Below are 18,917 nucleotides of genomic sequence, written 5' to 3'. Positions count from 1 at the left end.
CTTATAGTACTTATACCTCACTGTAAAAATACTCTGTTACAAAGGAAAAATCCTGCAAAATATGTGGCTCAAGTTAAAGTATAAATATAGTCAGAAACATAAAGTATTAAAATGATTTAAATATCCACTGTGACTGTTATATTATTATATATTACTTAATTTAGTTAGTTTAGTTATTATTACTTATGCATTCATTTAAAAAAAATGTTTTACTGTTATTTATTTTATTCTGAATTAATCTGCTTATTATTTTTCCTCCAATTGATTGTTTGGTTTGTAGAAATAGTGAAAAATTGGCGTCAAAATTACCCAGAGTGACACTTACGCAATGTTTTTTTTGTTCAACCAATGGTGCACTTTATTACAATGATTTAAAGGAAAAGCAGCAAATACTAATAAAACATTTGTGAAGCTGCAACTATTGCATGAAAAATGACTATAATGATTATTAAAATAGTAACTAACTAACTAATACCTCACTGTAAAAATACTCTGTTACAAAGGAAAAATCCTGCAAAATATGTGGCTCAAGTTAAAGTATAAATATAGTCAGAAACATAAAGTATTAAAATGATTTAAATATCCACTGTGACTGTTATATTATTATATAATATAACAGTCACAGTGGATATTTAAATATATAATAATAATATATATGTTATTATTATATATTACATCATTTAGTTATTATTACTTATGCATTCATTTTTTTACTGTTGTAGTTTATTTATTTTATTCTGAATTAATCTTCTTCTTATTTACCTAAAAACAATGATTCAATTCAAACAATTAATTTAGTTATTATTACTTATGCATTCATCCAACCAATGGTCCACTTTATTACTAATTATAACAATGATTCAAAGGAAAAGCAGCAAATCCTAATAAAACATTCGTAAAGCTGCAACTATTGAATGTTTTTGCATGAAAAATGACTATTATTATTATTAAAATAATAAATTATCCTGCCAGCTGAACTAGGGTTAGGGTTAGGGTTGATGGGTTAATGCTGACATAAAAACAAAACATCTAAAACAAATTGAATATTATAAGAAAGAACAAAGTTACAGAATAATTTAACTGCATTCAGATAAATCAGCTCATTAATATTCAGGATTTTTAATTTAATTCCAAGCTGAGGATTCTTAATTGAAATATTTATATTATCAGATATAATATATCTGTTTTAATATAATTTAAAAATAGAAGCAGTGATGAAACACAAATAACTGTGGTGAGAAAAAATTTAATCTTGTTTCTGTTTTTTTATTTTTCTTTGCTCGATGTTTTTTCTCTCTGTTGCTTTTGTCTGCGACTCACGTGACCCCGACAGCCAAAGCGGAAGTGTTTTTTGCGTATTAGTCAGCTGATTAGAAAAGATGCGTCAAGTGACGTAGAACTAGCAGGAACAAACCCGGAAGTGTACTGTATACGCCCCTACAAAATAAAAGATAAATGTTTGTATATATTATATTTAGTTATTTCTTTACTGTTTTTTACAGTTTTTTTATTGCTCATTTGCTTATTTATAATACTTATTTTTATTTTTTATTATGTCTCTTGTTTTGCACTATATCTATGCTGCTGTAATCCTGTAAATGTCCCCGCTGCGGGACTAATAAAGGATTATCTTATTTTATTTTAAAGTATATTTTTCACAAAAGCAGGAGAAATTTGAATGTTATATAAATACAATTAAAACAATTAAAACATAATATTTAAAACCCCCAGCATGCAGACATACCTTTGAATGTTATATAAATACAATTAAAACAATTAAAACATAATATTTAAAACCCCCAGCATGCAGACATACTTTTGAATGTTATATAAATACAATTAAAACAATTAAAACATAATATTTAAAACCCCTAGCATGCAGACATACTTTTGAATGTTATATAAATACAATTAAAACAATTAAAACATAATATTTAAAACCCCCAGCATGCAGACATACTTTTGAGAATGGACTTTTCTGTGTAGTTGGAGACATCTGGTGGGGCGGCTGTGGCTCAGTGCAGAGCAGGGTCGTCCTCCAATCAGAGGATCGGCGGTTCGATCCCTGGCTCTGGCAGTCCATGTCGATGTGTCCTTGGGCAAGACACTTAACCCCAAATTGCTCCCGCAGGCTGTTTCCTGTGGTGTATGAATGTGTATGAATGTGAGTTAGGGTCCTGATGGGCAGGTGGCACCTTGCATGGTAGCTCCTGTCATCAGTGTATGAATGGGTGTGAATGGGTGAATGATTAGTAATGTAAAAGCGCTTTGAGTCCTTTGGAAGACTAGAAAAGCGCTATACAAGTACAGTCCATTACCATTACCATTAATTAATGCATGTATGTAGAGGATTTTCTTAGTAATTTGGAGGTAATTTTTATACATTAATTTTCCGTAACCGCTTATCCTGTTAAGGGTTGCGGTTTTCATTTTATATTTAATATTTTTATTTATTTTATTTTATTCTATTTTATTCAATTTTATTCTATTTTATTCTATTTTATTTTATTTCATTTCATTTATTTATTTATTTTATTTATTTTATTTTATTTATTTTATTTAATTTTTTATTTTATTAATTTTATTAATTTTATTAATTTTATTAATTTTATTTTATTTAATTCATTTAATTCATTTATTTTATTTTATTTTATTCATTTAATTCATTTATTTTATTGTATTTTATTCAAGGCCTTTATACTGTATTTTCTCTGCTGTACATGTTGTATGTGTTATATTATATTATTCCTTTTTATATTCCCATTTTAATAACACTACTGAACGAAGCAAACAAGCATCCCCTTTGCACAATCTAGTGTTACAAAACAATTGTCATCCTTGGACCTTTATTGTGAAGTCGTTAACCAGATGTGCTGCTGTCTCTCCTGCAGGCTTGACTCTGCAGCAGCAGCTCTCTGGCTACATTGTAACTCTGACTGACTTCCACCTTAAAACTTCATTTCTGACCATTTCTTGTGCATCTTTTCTCCTTAGAATGAGAACCCAGAGGAACCAGAGCTCATCCTGAGGACTCACAGTCTCCTGACAGGCTTTATTGATCATTAAAGTTTATATTTGTGTCGTGCACATCACAGCTGGCTGCAGGAAACACAACAGGCAAGGTGAGTGCTCCACTGTTTGCTCTTATTTTAGTTAATTTAATGCTAAATTATGGAGCCCTGCTTCCAGTAATGAAGCAGCAGCATAGTGGTGAATAAGTCATAATAATGTATACATAAAAATAGAAATACATTCTTATAATAAAGATAGATTAGGGTTATATTCATAATTATTATTATATGCAGTAATATATGACTGTTGTTCCCTTTACAATAATCTCAAGATCAATTTAATCAGTTTATGGTGATGCAAAGTGAAGAAAAAGCAGCAAATATTCTAGTTTGAGAAGCTGGGAGTCATAAATGTTTGATATTTTTATGTTTGTTAATTGATTTTAGAATTGGGTTGATTTAATTTTGTATTGATTTAATATTTAATTCATTTAATAGTTTTTTGATTTTACAATGATATGACCGAGAGAAAACTGGCAAATTATCTCATTTATTATATTATTTTTAAATTTATTATAGAAGCCGTAAAGAGCTGTAAAATACATTTATCAGGCAAATTAAATATATATATAATTTTTTATAATTTTTGTTTATTTTAAAGTTTTAAATATTTAGAATACTTTTACTGGTTCCAGCTGGTCGGTGTGAACCACGTCTCTGCTGTTTATCATTGTAAATGTAACATCTGTAGATTCTGGACTTATAAATAAACAATAAACAACAGTTATCAGGGAAATGTGGGAAAATTAGACAATAGCTGATCAATAAATTAAGCAGGTATAGTTTCAGTTTGGTCTGAAGCTAACAATCAATTTCACTTTAGAGCTTTAATGTTGGAAAAAGGACATTTTAGAAAGTGGAACCAGTAAATTATTTGGCGTTTCTGCGTCATTAATTACTGAAATTATTAATAAATCAAATTATAAAGTGAAAATATTAGTTGCTTGATTGATTAGTTGATCAACATAAAAGTGTTTAAAGACGTCACCTTGGCTTCTAGAAAATTATATTTAATGCAATTAACGAATAATGAAAAAAAAAGAAAGCAGGTGAAGCCTTGATTCAATCAAATGAATTGATTAGTGCCTCTCCGTCACTGTATCCTGAGATGAACCTCCATCAGAGCCGACGTGAACAACTCTCTGTTTTCTGTTCAGCTGCTTGGAGGTCTCCATCGTCAGCCCTCGGACCCGGAGGCGTGATGGATCCTCTGGGTGCTCGCTCCCAGTTCGTGGACATCCAGACTCTCCCAACGTGGCAGCAGCAGCTCGGCGAGGACGGCGGCGAGGAGACGCCGCTGCACCGGAGCGACGACCAGCAGGCCTTCACCTCGCCCTTCCCCTTCAGACCAGACATCAACCGCAAGATCATCCTCTTGTGAGTCACATCCTCTCAGTTTCCTCAAAACGTTGTTGAAAATCTCCTTTTGATTCAATAAAGGGCTGAAAAAAGTATCTCCACCAGTAGAGGATCATATCATCTTTAAATGGATGTAAATATAAATAAACAAACTTTAAAGCTACTGTGAGGAACTTTTATCTGGTTCTGGATCAGTCTCAGTTTAGTCCTGGTCCTCTATAGACCTCCATCAGTAAACCAGACCATCAGAGAGAAGATCGTCTGTTTCTATAAAGTTATTCTTAAAGCTCGTCATCGGAGCCACCGGGTCGGATTCTGGAGAAACCAGATGAAATCATGAAGGTTCACCAGAAACTCCTTCAGACCAGACTCCAGCAGAGACCAGTCCACCGTGGACAGACCCAGATCCAGCAGAGACCAGTCCACCGTGGACAGACCCAGATCCAGCAGAGACCAGTCCACCGTGGACAGACCCAGATCCAGCAGAGACCAGTCCACCGTGGACAGACCCAGATCCAGCAGAGACTGAGTGCGGCAGACTGTCAGACCCTGCTGCAGTAAAATTGGAGGTTTTCTAAAGGGACTCTGGTTCTCAGAAACACTACCACTTTAGTCCACAGGGACCGCCAGAATCAACACTAAATGAAAGTTCCTCGTAGTAGCTTTAAGTTACAGTTTTCTCACCTGCGTCAACACGTCAAAACATCTGTTTCTGCTTAGATTCCGCAAAAAAAACAATTTTTTAAGATATAATAATATTCATTAGATGAATCTAACACAGCTCTGTTTTCCCTTTAAAGTTGTGCTACTTTGCATTAAAATAAGACTTGACATAAGGTGCTCCTTCACCTGAACTCACTACATTTTGTTTTTCCTGTTAAATAAACATCAGGTTCCTCTTCTATTCTGTAGCTGCAACATTCTGTAAATTCTTTCACAGGCTGCTGCTGCTGCATTTGTGCACCTACAGCAAAATGACAGCTCCATAAAGTGAAGCCAAAACGTCCTGATCGTACGTTGGAAGCGCTTGATTTGATGCACAGCAGAGTTTTCTATGAGCGGAGAATTTTAAACCTCGTTATCGTTCATTTAATTTTGAAAATCAAAAATCATGATTCATATCTGATCTAATTTTGCAGTCCTAATGTTTCATCACAATGAGATTATTTTTTTGCCTTTGATGAAGCCACAAATACACTTTTCATATTGAGTAAAGAATTACATTTTCCACTTACTGAAGCGTGTCAGTGAATAATGTCAGTCAGACAGGTTTGTAGTTTGTCAACTGAACTTGTAGTTTTTTGACAAATTCATCAGGCTTTTAAAAGCGAAACATTCACCACATGAGAAACGTATTTTAAAATCCTTATTTCTGTCTAAAATCATTAGTTTGTATTTAAAAAATTAAAGTCAGCAGACTGAAGGAAGAAGAGTAATATATTACGTTATAAAATGATCAAGACTGGACGTTAATATTTAACACATAAGACTGAATTTGTCTGCTTTATTGGGGTTTAAAACTTGTCAAATATCACATTCGATTTGAGCACTATACTACATGCTTTTGCTTTCCTTTTTCCTTTCTTGTGACCTTTGCACTCTTCAATCAATGTTCACTCTGCAGCACTAAAGTCCAGATCCTGAGTTGTTCAGCCTGCATTCAACACTTGCATTTAAGCTTAAAGTAGAATTTATGAGCTTTGATATAAATACAAATAGTAAATAATACACTGTAAAGACAGTAAAGCAAAAAAAAGAAGAAAAATCCTAGAAGAGATTGAAACTCATCAGGTATAAGCAGCGTTTATTTTAGGTTTTGTCTCTTTGCGTTTCTCTCCCGGATCAGCTCAGAGTCCAGACCGGCTCATAAGTCGTCTTTGAGCAGGACCACATGACCGTCTGTAGTCTGACTCGGCAGCGTGTTTTCTCTGTAAGAGCCTTGTTCTGAACATTCCTGCTGCTGCTAACGTGACCGGAGCTCCTCAAGCAGTGGCACCTTTAAACCTCGTGACCACGAATATCGCTTCTTAAGAGAGAACTTCAGGATGCACCGATCCGACTTGGCTTTTGGAATCGGCCAATATCATTGATTCTTTCATTTTATTTCCGTATCATGCCAAACATTTGGACAAGACACCTCTATATATCTTCTGGTGTTGCATATACAAAGCAAAAATAAAACAAACAGACAAAAAAAACATTAAATATCTACAGATTATCTCAGTAAAGAGCTTTTTTCTCTCTCTTGTTCCAGGCTTTCTCCAAATAACTGGTTCATTTATATGTTTCGCTTGTGAACAGCCGTCTCAATATTTGTGTATAATCCATATTTATCAAATTTAAATATATTTTTATTTCTCTAAATAAAGCATCATGCTGTAGAAAACAAAATATTACTTATTTTCTATATCGTTCAGGCCCTTTTTACATGTAAACAGATATATTTTTAAACTGATATTTTCTTCTACCCTTTGGCCTCTCGTTCAGACACAAGCAGAGGTTTAGGTCACTAAAACAGATATTTTTTGAAGAGGTCGTCCAAGGTGTCGATTTTTTTTAAACTTTGTATCTGTGTGGACATAAAAAACATCATGAAAGAACAATTAAAACTTGGCCAGTTAAAACAATCTCCTGAAGACCCCTCTCTATTTTTCTCTCGTAGAGGATTATATGATTTATCCGACTTCTTTTCTTTCTGGTTATTCGGCCACTTCTTCTTCTTCTACTCTGTTAACTGGCGGATCACAGCCATGCATAAAGCGTAGCCTAAAACGCCAACTTGTTAACGCGTTTAATCTTTCCAAACAAGTCGATGAAAACGCACGTAATTTGCATTTCTTGGCTTTTTTTATGCGACATTTCTAATGTTTGCTTAAATTTCACTTGACAGTTAAATGAAAACAAATGTACTATTGTAACTCCTGTAAGAGCGGCCGATATTGACAAAAAATTATGCAGATTTATTATACAATATACATTATTAAAAACAAGTTTTTGCTTTTGTATATTATTGAAACAAGTTGCCAATGATTTGGCTCTAATAGGCTGTGAAATAAGTTTCCTGTGTTGTGTTATCAGCTTCCATTAAACACAGTTTGTTTTACATATCTGACCTTTTTACAACCCAACCACCAAACAACACCTCTACTTTCACTCTCAGACTCTTGTTGCTTCTGTCAAACACGTCAACAATTCTTTACCACATTAGAAATGCTGCCTCTAGTATCATGAACAATTAGATGTGACACTCGGCTAACTATAACTCGTACATGTATTTTATTATTAGAAATGGGTGGAGGGTGAGACGGGAATGCTTTTGTTGCCGTAGATCAGTTTGTGTAAAGCTGCTACTTGACGTCATTTAGCTTCATCAGGAGTGTTTGTAACCTTCATAGCAGCTCTGTTCCTCAGTAAGAGTCGTTTTCTTTTTTTATTAACCTAAAGGGGATGATGTGGTATAGATAAAACCCTCTTCCTTCTGGGTGCTGAGCTTGTGACTAAACGCTTTCAACACATAGTTCCTCATTGTTCTTTCCAAACAAACCACTGAGGGCTGCAGAGTGAAGAAATGCATTTACTGAAGCAATAAAATACACTTTACTTTGGCTAAATGTCTAAATCTTCAAGGTAAATGTGTTGCAGCTTTACTGACCTGATATTTGGGGATTCAATGCATTAAATACTGAAGTAGGTTAAATCTGCTTTCAACCTGTGATGCTACTTATGCATGTCTTTTTTCTTCTTGTTGTTTTGTTTATTTCTGTTATAATGTCATCTCTCTACCTTGTTTACATTGTTATTTATTTTATTGTTTCTCTCTTTACCATGTAAAGTGCCTTTGAGTACCTTTTTAAAGCGCTTTACAAATGAAATAGTGAATAAAGCAATATGAGAGTGCACACCAGCAGCAACATCACATTAGGACTCTACTACAAAATCCTACCAAACACAACGGTATGATCAAAAGTTCTTTCTGATATTTGTGCAAAATTGGGTAGTATTATAAAAGTAGTATTTTGTAGCCAGATAACATGTACTGTACATGTGTTTGTGCCTACATGGTTAAACGTATAGATTTTGTTTTAATCTTTCTAATCTGCTGTCTCATTCAAATTCAGTTCTTTTCTCCAAGAGATAGAGATCAGTAAGTAATCACAAGAAACACAATCTGCAAAACAGAAAGAACACAATAAACAGGAATGAATAGTTTTTCATTCCTGTTTATTGTGTAGTTGTGTTCTTTCTGTTTTGATAATAAAGCTTTAAAATATCCGAAGGGGAATCTAAGACTCAAACATTAGACGTTAGAAATCAAAAGTCAAGTAGTTACTTGATTTAAACGAGAGAAAATATGTGATTTAATGATGTTTATTATTATTATTATCTTTCCCTTATGTACAGCTGTGGTGACATCGCCCTGCTGAACTGCACCGCCATCCTGAACACCAGCAACGAGTATCTCAACGACAAGAACCCCGTGTCCGACAGCGTCCACCAGCTGGCCGGACCCGAGCTACGAGACGAGCTGCTCAAACTCAAAGGTAGAGCTGAGGGTGAAAAAAACCTGAAAGTTAAGGTTTGAGACGATGCTGTTGAGTCTGGAGGTGGAGGACGTGAATGTCAATGGGAAACCATAAAATGTGACTTCAATGGAGACGAAACAGGTCACATGATGCTCAGCTGGATTTGATGAAAAGGGTCCGAACTGCCATCGCTGCTCTGATGTACTGGATGTTGTCTTTTAGAAAGAAAATGCAAAGTGAAGCTTTGAGAAAAACTCAAATAAAGTAATGCATATTATCATTTGAGATAGTGTACGTCCCACAAATGACAGAGAACTCTCAACAAAAGGAACAACTTCCTTTTTGTTTCCAAAGCTTTCCGCCACATTTCATGGCCTTCCTCAGTGAATGGAGCTGCTCAGTAGTCATGAATAAAAATGTATATTTTTTATATATATATAATATAAATGTATGTATATATGTATATATATATCTATGAATTTATGCAGATAGTTTTAGTTTTACCTGAAGAGGGTTTGAGATATCGGAAAAAGCAATTTTGTTTTTGGTGCCGAACATTTTCTAATTCACAATGAAAATCGATAAGCTGATAATGTTAGAAAATCAAAGCTTGTTTATACATCATTGTTTACATTTAGCACTAAAATACAGTTTGATTTATCTTTCATAAAGACTTCATGTAATTTCTTGTGCCAAATTAATTGTTTTTAAAGTCGGGTGCTTTAAGTTCATTGATCTGTTAGAATATAAGACTACACAAACAACGTACAAAGCAAGAAATAATAAAAAAAATGTAATCAAAAAAATATTTATTTATTTTTCGGATGAATTTATGGAAACTTTAGATGAAAAAATTAAGCAAAGTTCAAACATAAATCAATTTAGGAAATGTATAATGATTGTTTTTGAGAACATTATTTTCTTTTTTATATATATATATATATATAAAGATGATTATTTATATGTATATGTCATGAACATTAGGTTCATTTTTTAAATCCTAGAAAAGGGTAGAAAATATTGACTCCTGCCTGGTCCTTTTCGAACATTTCATATTTTTTATTTATTTAGTTTATTTAGAATTTGTTTACTGTAATTATTGTTTATTCCTATTTTGTTTTATTACATGTAACATGTTTGAAATAAATGTTATCTAATAATTTGCGTGTCTGCGTGCAGGATGTCGGACAGGAGAGGCAAAGCTGACCAAAGGCTTCAACCTGGCAGCGAGGTTCATCGTCCACACGGTCGGACCGAAGTACAAAACAAAGTACAGGACGGCTGCAGAGAGCTCGCTGTTCAGCTGCTACAGGAACACCATGCAGCTGGCCGCGTAAGAACTCAATCAAATACACAAAGTGATCTGTTTAATGTCAAGATGTTTGGTCTATTTTGCTTCCATAACATGTCTTCTGTCAGACTAGTGGAAAGAACACACCCAAAATACACATTTAGTTGCTTTTATTTTACTACTTTGTCTATTTGCATTTGTACATTTCTCCTAAATTCACCAAAAGTTACCATTAGATAATGCCTCATTTGCATATTTCAATATTACACTTTAGAAAACTTGTAATACAAAAAACAATTGTCTTAATGTTAGTAATCAACTGAGGAAGTTTCATGTTGATATCTTTTAGTTAATTTATTTTTTTAACCCTATTCAGCTGAATATTGGTTGCTTTTTCTTGAATGAAGCGTTTGTCACACATGATATGTTCAAGGACTGTTGGAGAGGTGGACATCCAATGATCATGTCTGTTTTTACAATTTCTGGATGTGATAAATGGTGTAATTTTGCTGATTTAAAAAAAATAAAAGTGGGTTTTGATTGCAGTGGAAGGAAAATATATCAATAACTTTAGAACAATTACATTTAGTTTTTTAGTACTTTTATCATTTGGTATGCAATGGTTGTTGTCTTGGAAAGTTCATGTGTGATTTTGTGTGTGTGTGTGTGTGTGTGTGAGGAAACCATCTCACCAGTTGCTAATCTGAACTGTGAATGGTGAACCGAACGTGTGAAGTTTTGTTTTTTTCTTGTCGCCTTCAGAGAGCAGTCGATGTCGTCGGTCGGCCTCTGTGTGGTGACCACGACCAAAAGAGGTTACCCACTGGAGGACGCCACACACATCGCTTTCAGTAAGACACACACACACACACACACACACACACACACACACACACACACACACACACACACACACACAGCTTTTTATTAATGAGGTACAGAGATACACAACTTGTGAATTCCTTTATCATGTCATGTTAACAGTCTCCAAGACATTTATGTTTATGTGGGACTAAATATCAATACATACTATACATACTATAAAAAATTATACAGGCAGACACACACACATTTAATTATAACACCTTTATGTCTGTCCAGCATTTAACGTTAATGACATGTTTATTTAAAGCGCACATGACGGCCAGATAAGATCATAATCTGATGATGGAAACGGCTAAAACATCCACGTTTCACATGCAAGCAAACAAATTGTGGACCCAATTGCCAAACATGATTTAGAGACACAGACAGGAGAACCTGAACGAGAGCAAATCAATGTTCTGTTGTGGACGTGTTTTAGACACCTACAAGAATCATTATCAGTATAAAAGTACGCTTTATTTTGAGTATTTTCACCTCTTTTTGACAGGGAACTGATCCATTTTAATCTGCCACCAGACTCCATTGAGAAAAACAGTAATTTAACCTCTCAGAACACAGGAGTTGCTGATCTACATCTGTCTTGATCAGTTAGTTTGTCTGTGTTATTGTGTGACTTTGGTGTTTTAAAGAGTTAGTTTGGATTCACTAAAGTCACACAATAACATAAACAAACTAACTGATCAAAGCAGCGATCGACCAGCAACTCCTGTCTTCTGCTATTTTAAATGACTGTTTATTTCAATGGAGTCTGGTGGCTTTGATAACGGCACATATAACGGTTTCAGTACCTCTTAAAACCTACTTCTTAAATTCCAAACTATACCTTTAAGTAATTTAACAAATACATACACACGATTTATACATTATGTGTTACTGTATGTGTTAATATTTTGCCAGTTTCTAAAGCATTTGACCAGGTAATAAAGACAAGTTTTGACAGTTACTTCATCCATGAAAACACAAGATTTTGATAATCAATTAACTATTGAAGCCACTTTAAAATGCCAAATATTCTGTGGCTCTGTTTTGTTTACGTAAAATCTCTGGGTTTTGCAAACAAGCAGACATTTAGACATTTTATACTTGTGTTAAATCTATATTCCTAATTCCTTTAATTGTCTTTGGTGTGTCTTAATATCTAAGATAACAGCAACGTGTGTTTGTGTGTTTATAGGAACAGTGCGAAGGTTCCTGGAGAACCATGGAAACAGCCTGGATGCCGTGGTGTTCACAGTGACCGACACAGAGGAGGTTTGTGTGACTTTGATCTTTGCAAATCCACAAAAAAGCTGCATCCCACAATAGTCACAGTATGATCAAATGAAAGGGGTATTCAGAAAAGGAATACATCATTTGTGTCCAGATTAAACTTGCAATGAGAAAAAGGGGAAGCCAGAAAGAGGAGCCTAAGATGTTTGTTGCACTTGTAGTATATAAACTACTAATAGTGTAAAACTACAAAAGCCATGTGTTGAAATGAATCCCAGACACCCTCAGATATATTTGGACATTAATATGAATATATACGTTTGTGTGTGTTCTCTCAGCCGACGTACAAGAAGCTGCTGCCTCTGTACTTCCCTCGCTCTGAGGAAGAGGAGACGTCCTGCCTTCCTCTCATCCCGTCCGACATCGGCAACTCTGAGGGGGAACCCGTCGTCCCGGAGAGACAGATCCGCATCGCCGAGAAACCAGGCACCCTGGAAGGTACTCAGACCTTTTTTTTTAATGTATAATGTGAGGAAATATTTTCCCCGGCTTTAGAAAAGACACGTACAGTGCTTCATTTTCATGTCAGCAACCTTTTATAAGAGTAGACTTCACCTTTTGTTTCATCCAAGTGGTTTTGGACTCTTTTCTTGTGTCAATAGCAAAATAGTCCAAGATAAACTGATGTGCGTTTTAAGGCTGTAAGCCTGTATTTTATCCCGCTCCATTTCTGTCCTCACTCATCTCACACTGAGGAACCATTTGTTTTTGTTTTTCCCGGTTTAATACAACTTTAGATGGATGACGGCTTTTATTTCATTATGAGGCACAAAAATGAACCGAGAAAATGTCCAAGTTCACAATAAAGAGCAACTTTTAAAAGGTTATAACGTGAAGCTTTTCATTTTCTACGCTGTTTCTGTTTTTGATTCTGAAAAAAAACTGGTTGCAATCTGCAACCCCCCCTCTAGATGACACAAAATCCTACACAATGCACTTTTGAATGAATTGCATCAGTGCAAAGCAAAGGCGAAAAAAAGAGTTTCAGGCCTTTATCATGGGCATTTAATCACATTTAATGTAGTTTTTTTGCCTCAATCTATATGTATATTGAACAGTTTTCACAATAGTCATGAAGAAAGGGCCAGGAGCCAACGTTCGGTTCTGTAAAGTGAAGCAAAGTAAACTTGCATTCTCTCTGCTGTCCATCAGGGGGCGACTCCTCTGGTTGTATAGAAGTCTATGAGAAAATGACTCTACTTCTCTCTTGATTTATTCCCTCAGTAAACATTGTAAACATGAGTTTATGGTCTCAATCTCTAGTTTCAAGTCTTCTTCAATACAGCATGATGTTCATTTAGTAAATGATGCTCCATTTAGAGTCAAACAGACCATAAAGCAGGGTTTGCTTTAGGGCGGGGCTACAGCGTCTCTACGTCACTCCTCCTCAATGTAAATATGGTGACTTCTGCAAAAAATCCATTTATGGAAAGGACAAACACTTATATGACTGCATGGTCATATAAGTGCATCGAAGATAAAACAGGCAAAGAAGAACAAAAAGGCTGAAATATGACATTATAACTCTTGACAGCTTTAGTTCAAAATCCCTTCAATCCCTTAAAGCCTCATTTAAACCTCCTTCTGTTTACCAACCAAATCTTTTGTTTTCACTTCGTTTAAATGTTAATTCAATGTTTAATTGTGAACATAACAGCAGCCCATGTGTTAGTGGGTTTCTCCATTGAGAAGAATGTTTGTTGGCGTGGCACGGCGCTTCAAAGGTGGCGAGATGTGGTTTTGGCGTGTTAATCCAAAGCAAGCCGTCCTGCCTGTGAGGGAAACCCAACAACAACATGCTGATGTAAACACACTGACAGACATGCGGCCTCTTGGCTGTAGATAAGATGCATGGACATGTGGTTTTTAAGAAAAACAGGCGGACATGAGATTTAATTCTTTTTTCTGGGTTTTTGACATCTTTGGCAACTTTTTCATAAAGAAAACCCCACACACAAATAATGTCACGCTTGCAGATAGTTTACGAATCAAAATTAGGTCAATCCGGGATTAATTACACTGATTAAGGTCTGATTTCTGTTTATTTCAATGAATATGCTGCATCTAACTTTGCCATAGCTCTTGTTTACGACACTGTCACTAATCCATTAAAGCTATTAAAGTCAATTAATCGTCCAGTTATCATCTTTTTGCTTGTTTGTTTGTTTGTGTAGATGATTCTGAAGAGGAGAGTCTGAAGTCCGACCTGGGTCAGGTGGGGACTCACGCTTTCGCCCGCATGGAGGGTGACGTGGACAAACAGCGAAAACAGATCCTGCAGGGCCAGATGTCAGAGGCGGCCATCTTGAAACAACACCAGAGGAAGTAAGAGTCCAAAAAACTTTCAGTTATAAAAAATGTATCGGATAAATTCGGGTCAAGAAAGTTCATTTTGGATAATCATAAAGCTGACTAAAGATTTTTTATCGAGGTTAATATAATTTTAAACAAGTATATTGTGGTTTTATTTGTTTGTAGTTTGAGATTCTAGTGTGGAGGATTTGTCATTTTCAATTAATTTCCATTAAGACAGGCTGCAAAACACCCGAATTTGAGGAGCAGTATGAATTTCTAAACAAAACAGTCTTCGTTTATTTCATGATCATACTTTAACTCATCTTTTATCGGCATTTTACCAGAAATATTTTACTGCATGATGACTTCATTATTCCTCACACACTGATTCCACCTTTTTAAATTTGACTGGATAAACAGTTGTAATATTTCAGATGCATCTTTAAACTGTATTTTATGCTGCAACCATGAGCCACAAGTTTGAACCACTTCTCTGTGTGTGTTCCTCAAAATTCATCTCCTGCAGTTACAGTCGCTGGTTGTGTCGGGCGAGAGCAGAGGATCTGTCAGACATCGCTGCACTGAAAGCTTTATATCAAACTGGTACGTGTGTGTGTGTGTGTGTGTGTGTGTGTGTGTGTGTGTGTGTGTGTGTGTGTGTGTGTGTGTGTGTGTGTGTGTGTGTGTGTGAGTGTGAGACACAGAGAAAAAGGGAAGTTATGTATTGGAACACAGTGGTTTTTTGTGTGTGAATCCGTCACCTGTGTTGTGTTAATGTTAAAGGAAAAAGAAACCTAAGAAGTGTTTTTACAGAAGTGTGTGTTGTGAGTTTGAGTGACTCTTAATCCGGAGAATTATTTACTTCCACTACTTGGTAAAACCATCCACTTTCTTTGTTTCATTAAATTAAATGTAGATTTCTCAATCTCAGCTGTTTATAAGCTGCAATTTGATCTCATCACCAGCAGGGGGCAGTGCTGTTAAACAGTTTAGCTCCCAGTGATTTGGGAAGGTAGATTGTTCCTCATTTGCATATTTAAGCTTTTGATTTCAACGATATTTAATTAGAATTTAAGACAATAAATGGTCTAAAACTATTGTAACTAATCTAAAAAAATATATTAAAAAAACAGAATATTATGCTTTTCTAAACGTTTATTTCTGTTTCTTCTTCTGGTTAATTGTCTTATGAGGATGTAGATGACAAGAGGCTTCAGTTTTTGCAGTTGAAATAGTGTTTAATCAGAACTAGAGTTTAAATCTGTCAAAAAATGTTGGACAAAAGCATTAAGACAAAACAAAAACATCTGAGGTGTCAGAATGCAGCGCGATAAATGACCCGAGTTTGATCCAATAAAGTGAAAACAGTATTAATGTTTGTTTTTCATGGCCGTGCTAAAGGAAGGAAATGATTGTAGTCTAATCAGGAAAAAAGACAAATACAGAATAAATAAAAAACAGTAACTTGGGTTTATTGGACAGAGAATATCCATTAAAGAAGAATTCAACACAGAAATACAAAACCCAAGATGAAGAACATCATGAGACACATATGCGATGAGGCTGAGCTGCTGTAACGACAAACATCTTCAGGGCTGTGTGAGCTCCAAGCTCAGCTTTCCACATTAAAGGTTTTACAGGCCATTAAAATTAAGCTAAGCTAAAAAGGGTCAAAAAACTTTAAACAAAGGTCAAAAAACAAAATATATCCAATAAGAATCATATAAAACAGAAAAGCATTAAAATCCTGACATCTGTAGCACGAACCAGAGAATATTAATAATTTGCGGAAGTGATTAACTGATCATCAAAATTGTTATTTAGGTAATTTAATCAATTAACGACGAGTTGCAGGTTTAAATTAAATATATGATGATGTTGAACCTGCAGGAAACTGACGTCTGCAACATTTTCAGACAAAGAGAAAAAGAGATTTTACCTCCATCAGCCTCTATTTCCATTTGCTGGTGTAAATGTTTTCATTTTCATTCCTCATTTAATATGTAGATTTCTTTGCAGAATAAATACATTTGAATTATATTCTATAAAATGTCAGATACATTGTAGAAAAAAGTTCTCAGAACCCACAGTGACATCTTAAAATGTCTTATTTTATCCGTCCAACAAGATGTTCAACATACAACATGTGAAAAGCATCAAATCCTCACTTTTGAGAAGCTGTAACCAATTCATGTTTTGCATTTCTTTTTCCTTTTATACTTTATTTAAATGAATGACCATCAAAAATCTACAGAAATGTAAACTGCACCAACAGGAAGTCCAGATATAGTGACACCTTCTTTGTTGAATTTAGAGATGATCTTTGAGAATTAATTAATCAATTAATGCTTGTCGAGAGGGAGAACAGTCGTAATTCATCTGCATGTTTTAAGTCTAAACCTTTGTGTGTGTGTTTGTGTTAATACTGTGTGTCTCCAGGTGTGGACATGTGTGGCAGGACAGTGATGATTCTGGTTGGACGGAACATCCCAGTGACGCTCATTGACATCGAAAAGGTAACAAAACAGGATACGTATGTCAAAATAAAATGCTTTTTATTGATGTTACAGTCAATCTCTGTGCACATGTTTCATCTTTATACAAATCTGAGTTACCAAGTGGTGTTTGCTTGCATGCGTTTGATGTTTTACGTGTCAGTAGATGAGTGTTACCAGTGCATATTTTAAGCATCTTTATGCATGTGCGTGTCTTTTCATGTGTCCATCAGTATTCCCATGTGCTTTTGTCTGTGTGCGAACTGTGCAAATGTATTTAATTTGTATGCACGCATTTGTATTCCACATTTTCCTTTGGACACAAATACAGTACACAGAAAATCAAAACATCATAAATCAAACACACAAGACTGACCAAATAAACCAAGTGATAAAATGTAAAGCTGTAAAGTGATTTATAGACATTTTTGGGGGAAGTCCTGAACTTTAAGATGATTTTTTTTGTGTTTTCGTGTGCAGGCGCTGCTGTACTTCATCCACGTCATGGACCACATCACGGTGAAGGAGTATGTGATGGTTTACTTCCACACGCTGACCGGAGAGCACAACCACCTGGACTCCGAGTTCCTCAAGAACCTCTACGACATCGTGGACGCCAAGTGAGTCTGACATTTAACCCTCCTCGTTAAAATGAGCTGTTATTCTGAGTAACCTCTGGGAGGCTGATAAAGACGGGTCTTTTCCTATTAACCCCTTTCTTACTGGGATACAGGCTTCTCTGAAATCGCCTTTTTTGTTTATATTTTGTTATTAGTGACAGTGTGGGCTCCATGGTAACGTAGCCCGGACAGCTGGACGGAGTAGCAGCTGGGGGCGGGGCTTAGCGAAGAGTCAGTTCTTCATTAAGGAAAAGTTTGAACTACACTGCAGACTGTATTCTCTAGTCTGACCAACAGAGTTGAACGTGCATCGTCAGCTCTGTGTTATAAAAATAAGAAATGTCTGTATCATCACTGCGCTGCGTTTTTCTAAACTATAAAAACCAGGCATTCTCTCGATCCCTGCTCCACTTCTCATACTCATAGAACCTAAGTTACATCTTAGTTATCACTTCTTCTTTTTTTGCCCTGGCGGCGACCTTCTTCAACAGAACATTTCCAGCGAACCCACTGGATAGTACAAAAAGCCTGATAATCTAAACCTTACACCAAATACACTAATTAGATTTGCAACATTTCGTACTAAATTCTTTATATTTACCCGTAATTGGACTTGTCATTTTGGATCGAAGCATCTCATGTGTGACTACTTTGAAGTCAAACAGAAAGTGACATTAGCTCAGTTCCCATTGTTTCAGTCCTTCTCCTCTCAGTTTTGTCTCATCCCTTTGCAACACACAGTGATAGTGTGAGAAAACTCTGGAGCTCTTATTGTTTTAACCTTCCTCCCCAAGATCTTTAATGTTCTGTGCTGTGTGTTCTGGGTTTGCAGTCATTTGGCTAATACCGCGCTGGTTGGCTAGCGTCTGCGCTCTTTAATAGCCACAAACTGCGTATCAACCATAAATCGCCTTTTCTAAGAAATGATACGAAAAAGTCTCATAGAACGTCTTCCAGATGGAACGAAGGTCTGACAGCTCATTGGCGTTTAGTAATACAACACTAAGTTTGAAATATGTAAATGAAATGTAAAAATGCAATATGGAAAAACTTCTCGGAATCAAATGTGTAGCTGGTTGTGATAAATGCAAGGTCTTATGTGAGGCTTG

At 35.4% G+C, this 18,917-nt stretch overlaps 1 protein-coding gene across 1 annotated transcript in view; it reads left to right on the top strand.

Annotated features, from left to right (window-relative positions):
• Nucleotides 1–18,917, top strand: part of gdap2 (ganglioside induced differentiation associated protein 2) — a 33,954-nt gene that overhangs the window by 347 nt on the left and 14,690 nt on the right. The window contains exons 3-13 of the mRNA XM_054615857.1: nt 2,995–3,122; nt 4,229–4,448; nt 8,832–8,971; nt 10,133–10,286; nt 11,007–11,095; nt 12,304–12,380; nt 12,677–12,836; nt 14,573–14,723; nt 15,220–15,296; nt 17,133–17,209; nt 17,669–17,808. Coding sequence (XP_054471832.1) covers nt 4,273–4,448; nt 8,832–8,971; nt 10,133–10,286; nt 11,007–11,095; nt 12,304–12,380; nt 12,677–12,836; nt 14,573–14,723; nt 15,220–15,296; nt 17,133–17,209; nt 17,669–17,808 — 1,241 coding nt within the window. The 5' untranslated portion in view covers nt 2,995–3,122; nt 4,229–4,272. The remainder of the gene's footprint in view (nt 1–2,994; nt 3,123–4,228; nt 4,449–8,831; nt 8,972–10,132; nt 10,287–11,006; nt 11,096–12,303; nt 12,381–12,676; nt 12,837–14,572; nt 14,724–15,219; nt 15,297–17,132; nt 17,210–17,668; nt 17,809–18,917) is intronic.

The sequence above is a fragment of the Anoplopoma fimbria genome, chromosome 16, assembly GCF_027596085.1.
Source record: "Anoplopoma fimbria isolate UVic2021 breed Golden Eagle Sablefish chromosome 16, Afim_UVic_2022, whole genome shotgun sequence".
Lineage (NCBI taxonomy): Eukaryota > Metazoa > Chordata > Actinopteri > Perciformes > Anoplopomatidae > Anoplopoma > Anoplopoma fimbria.
Note: the sequence above shows the minus strand (reverse complement) of the source record. Positions and strands in the feature narration are given on the sequence as shown.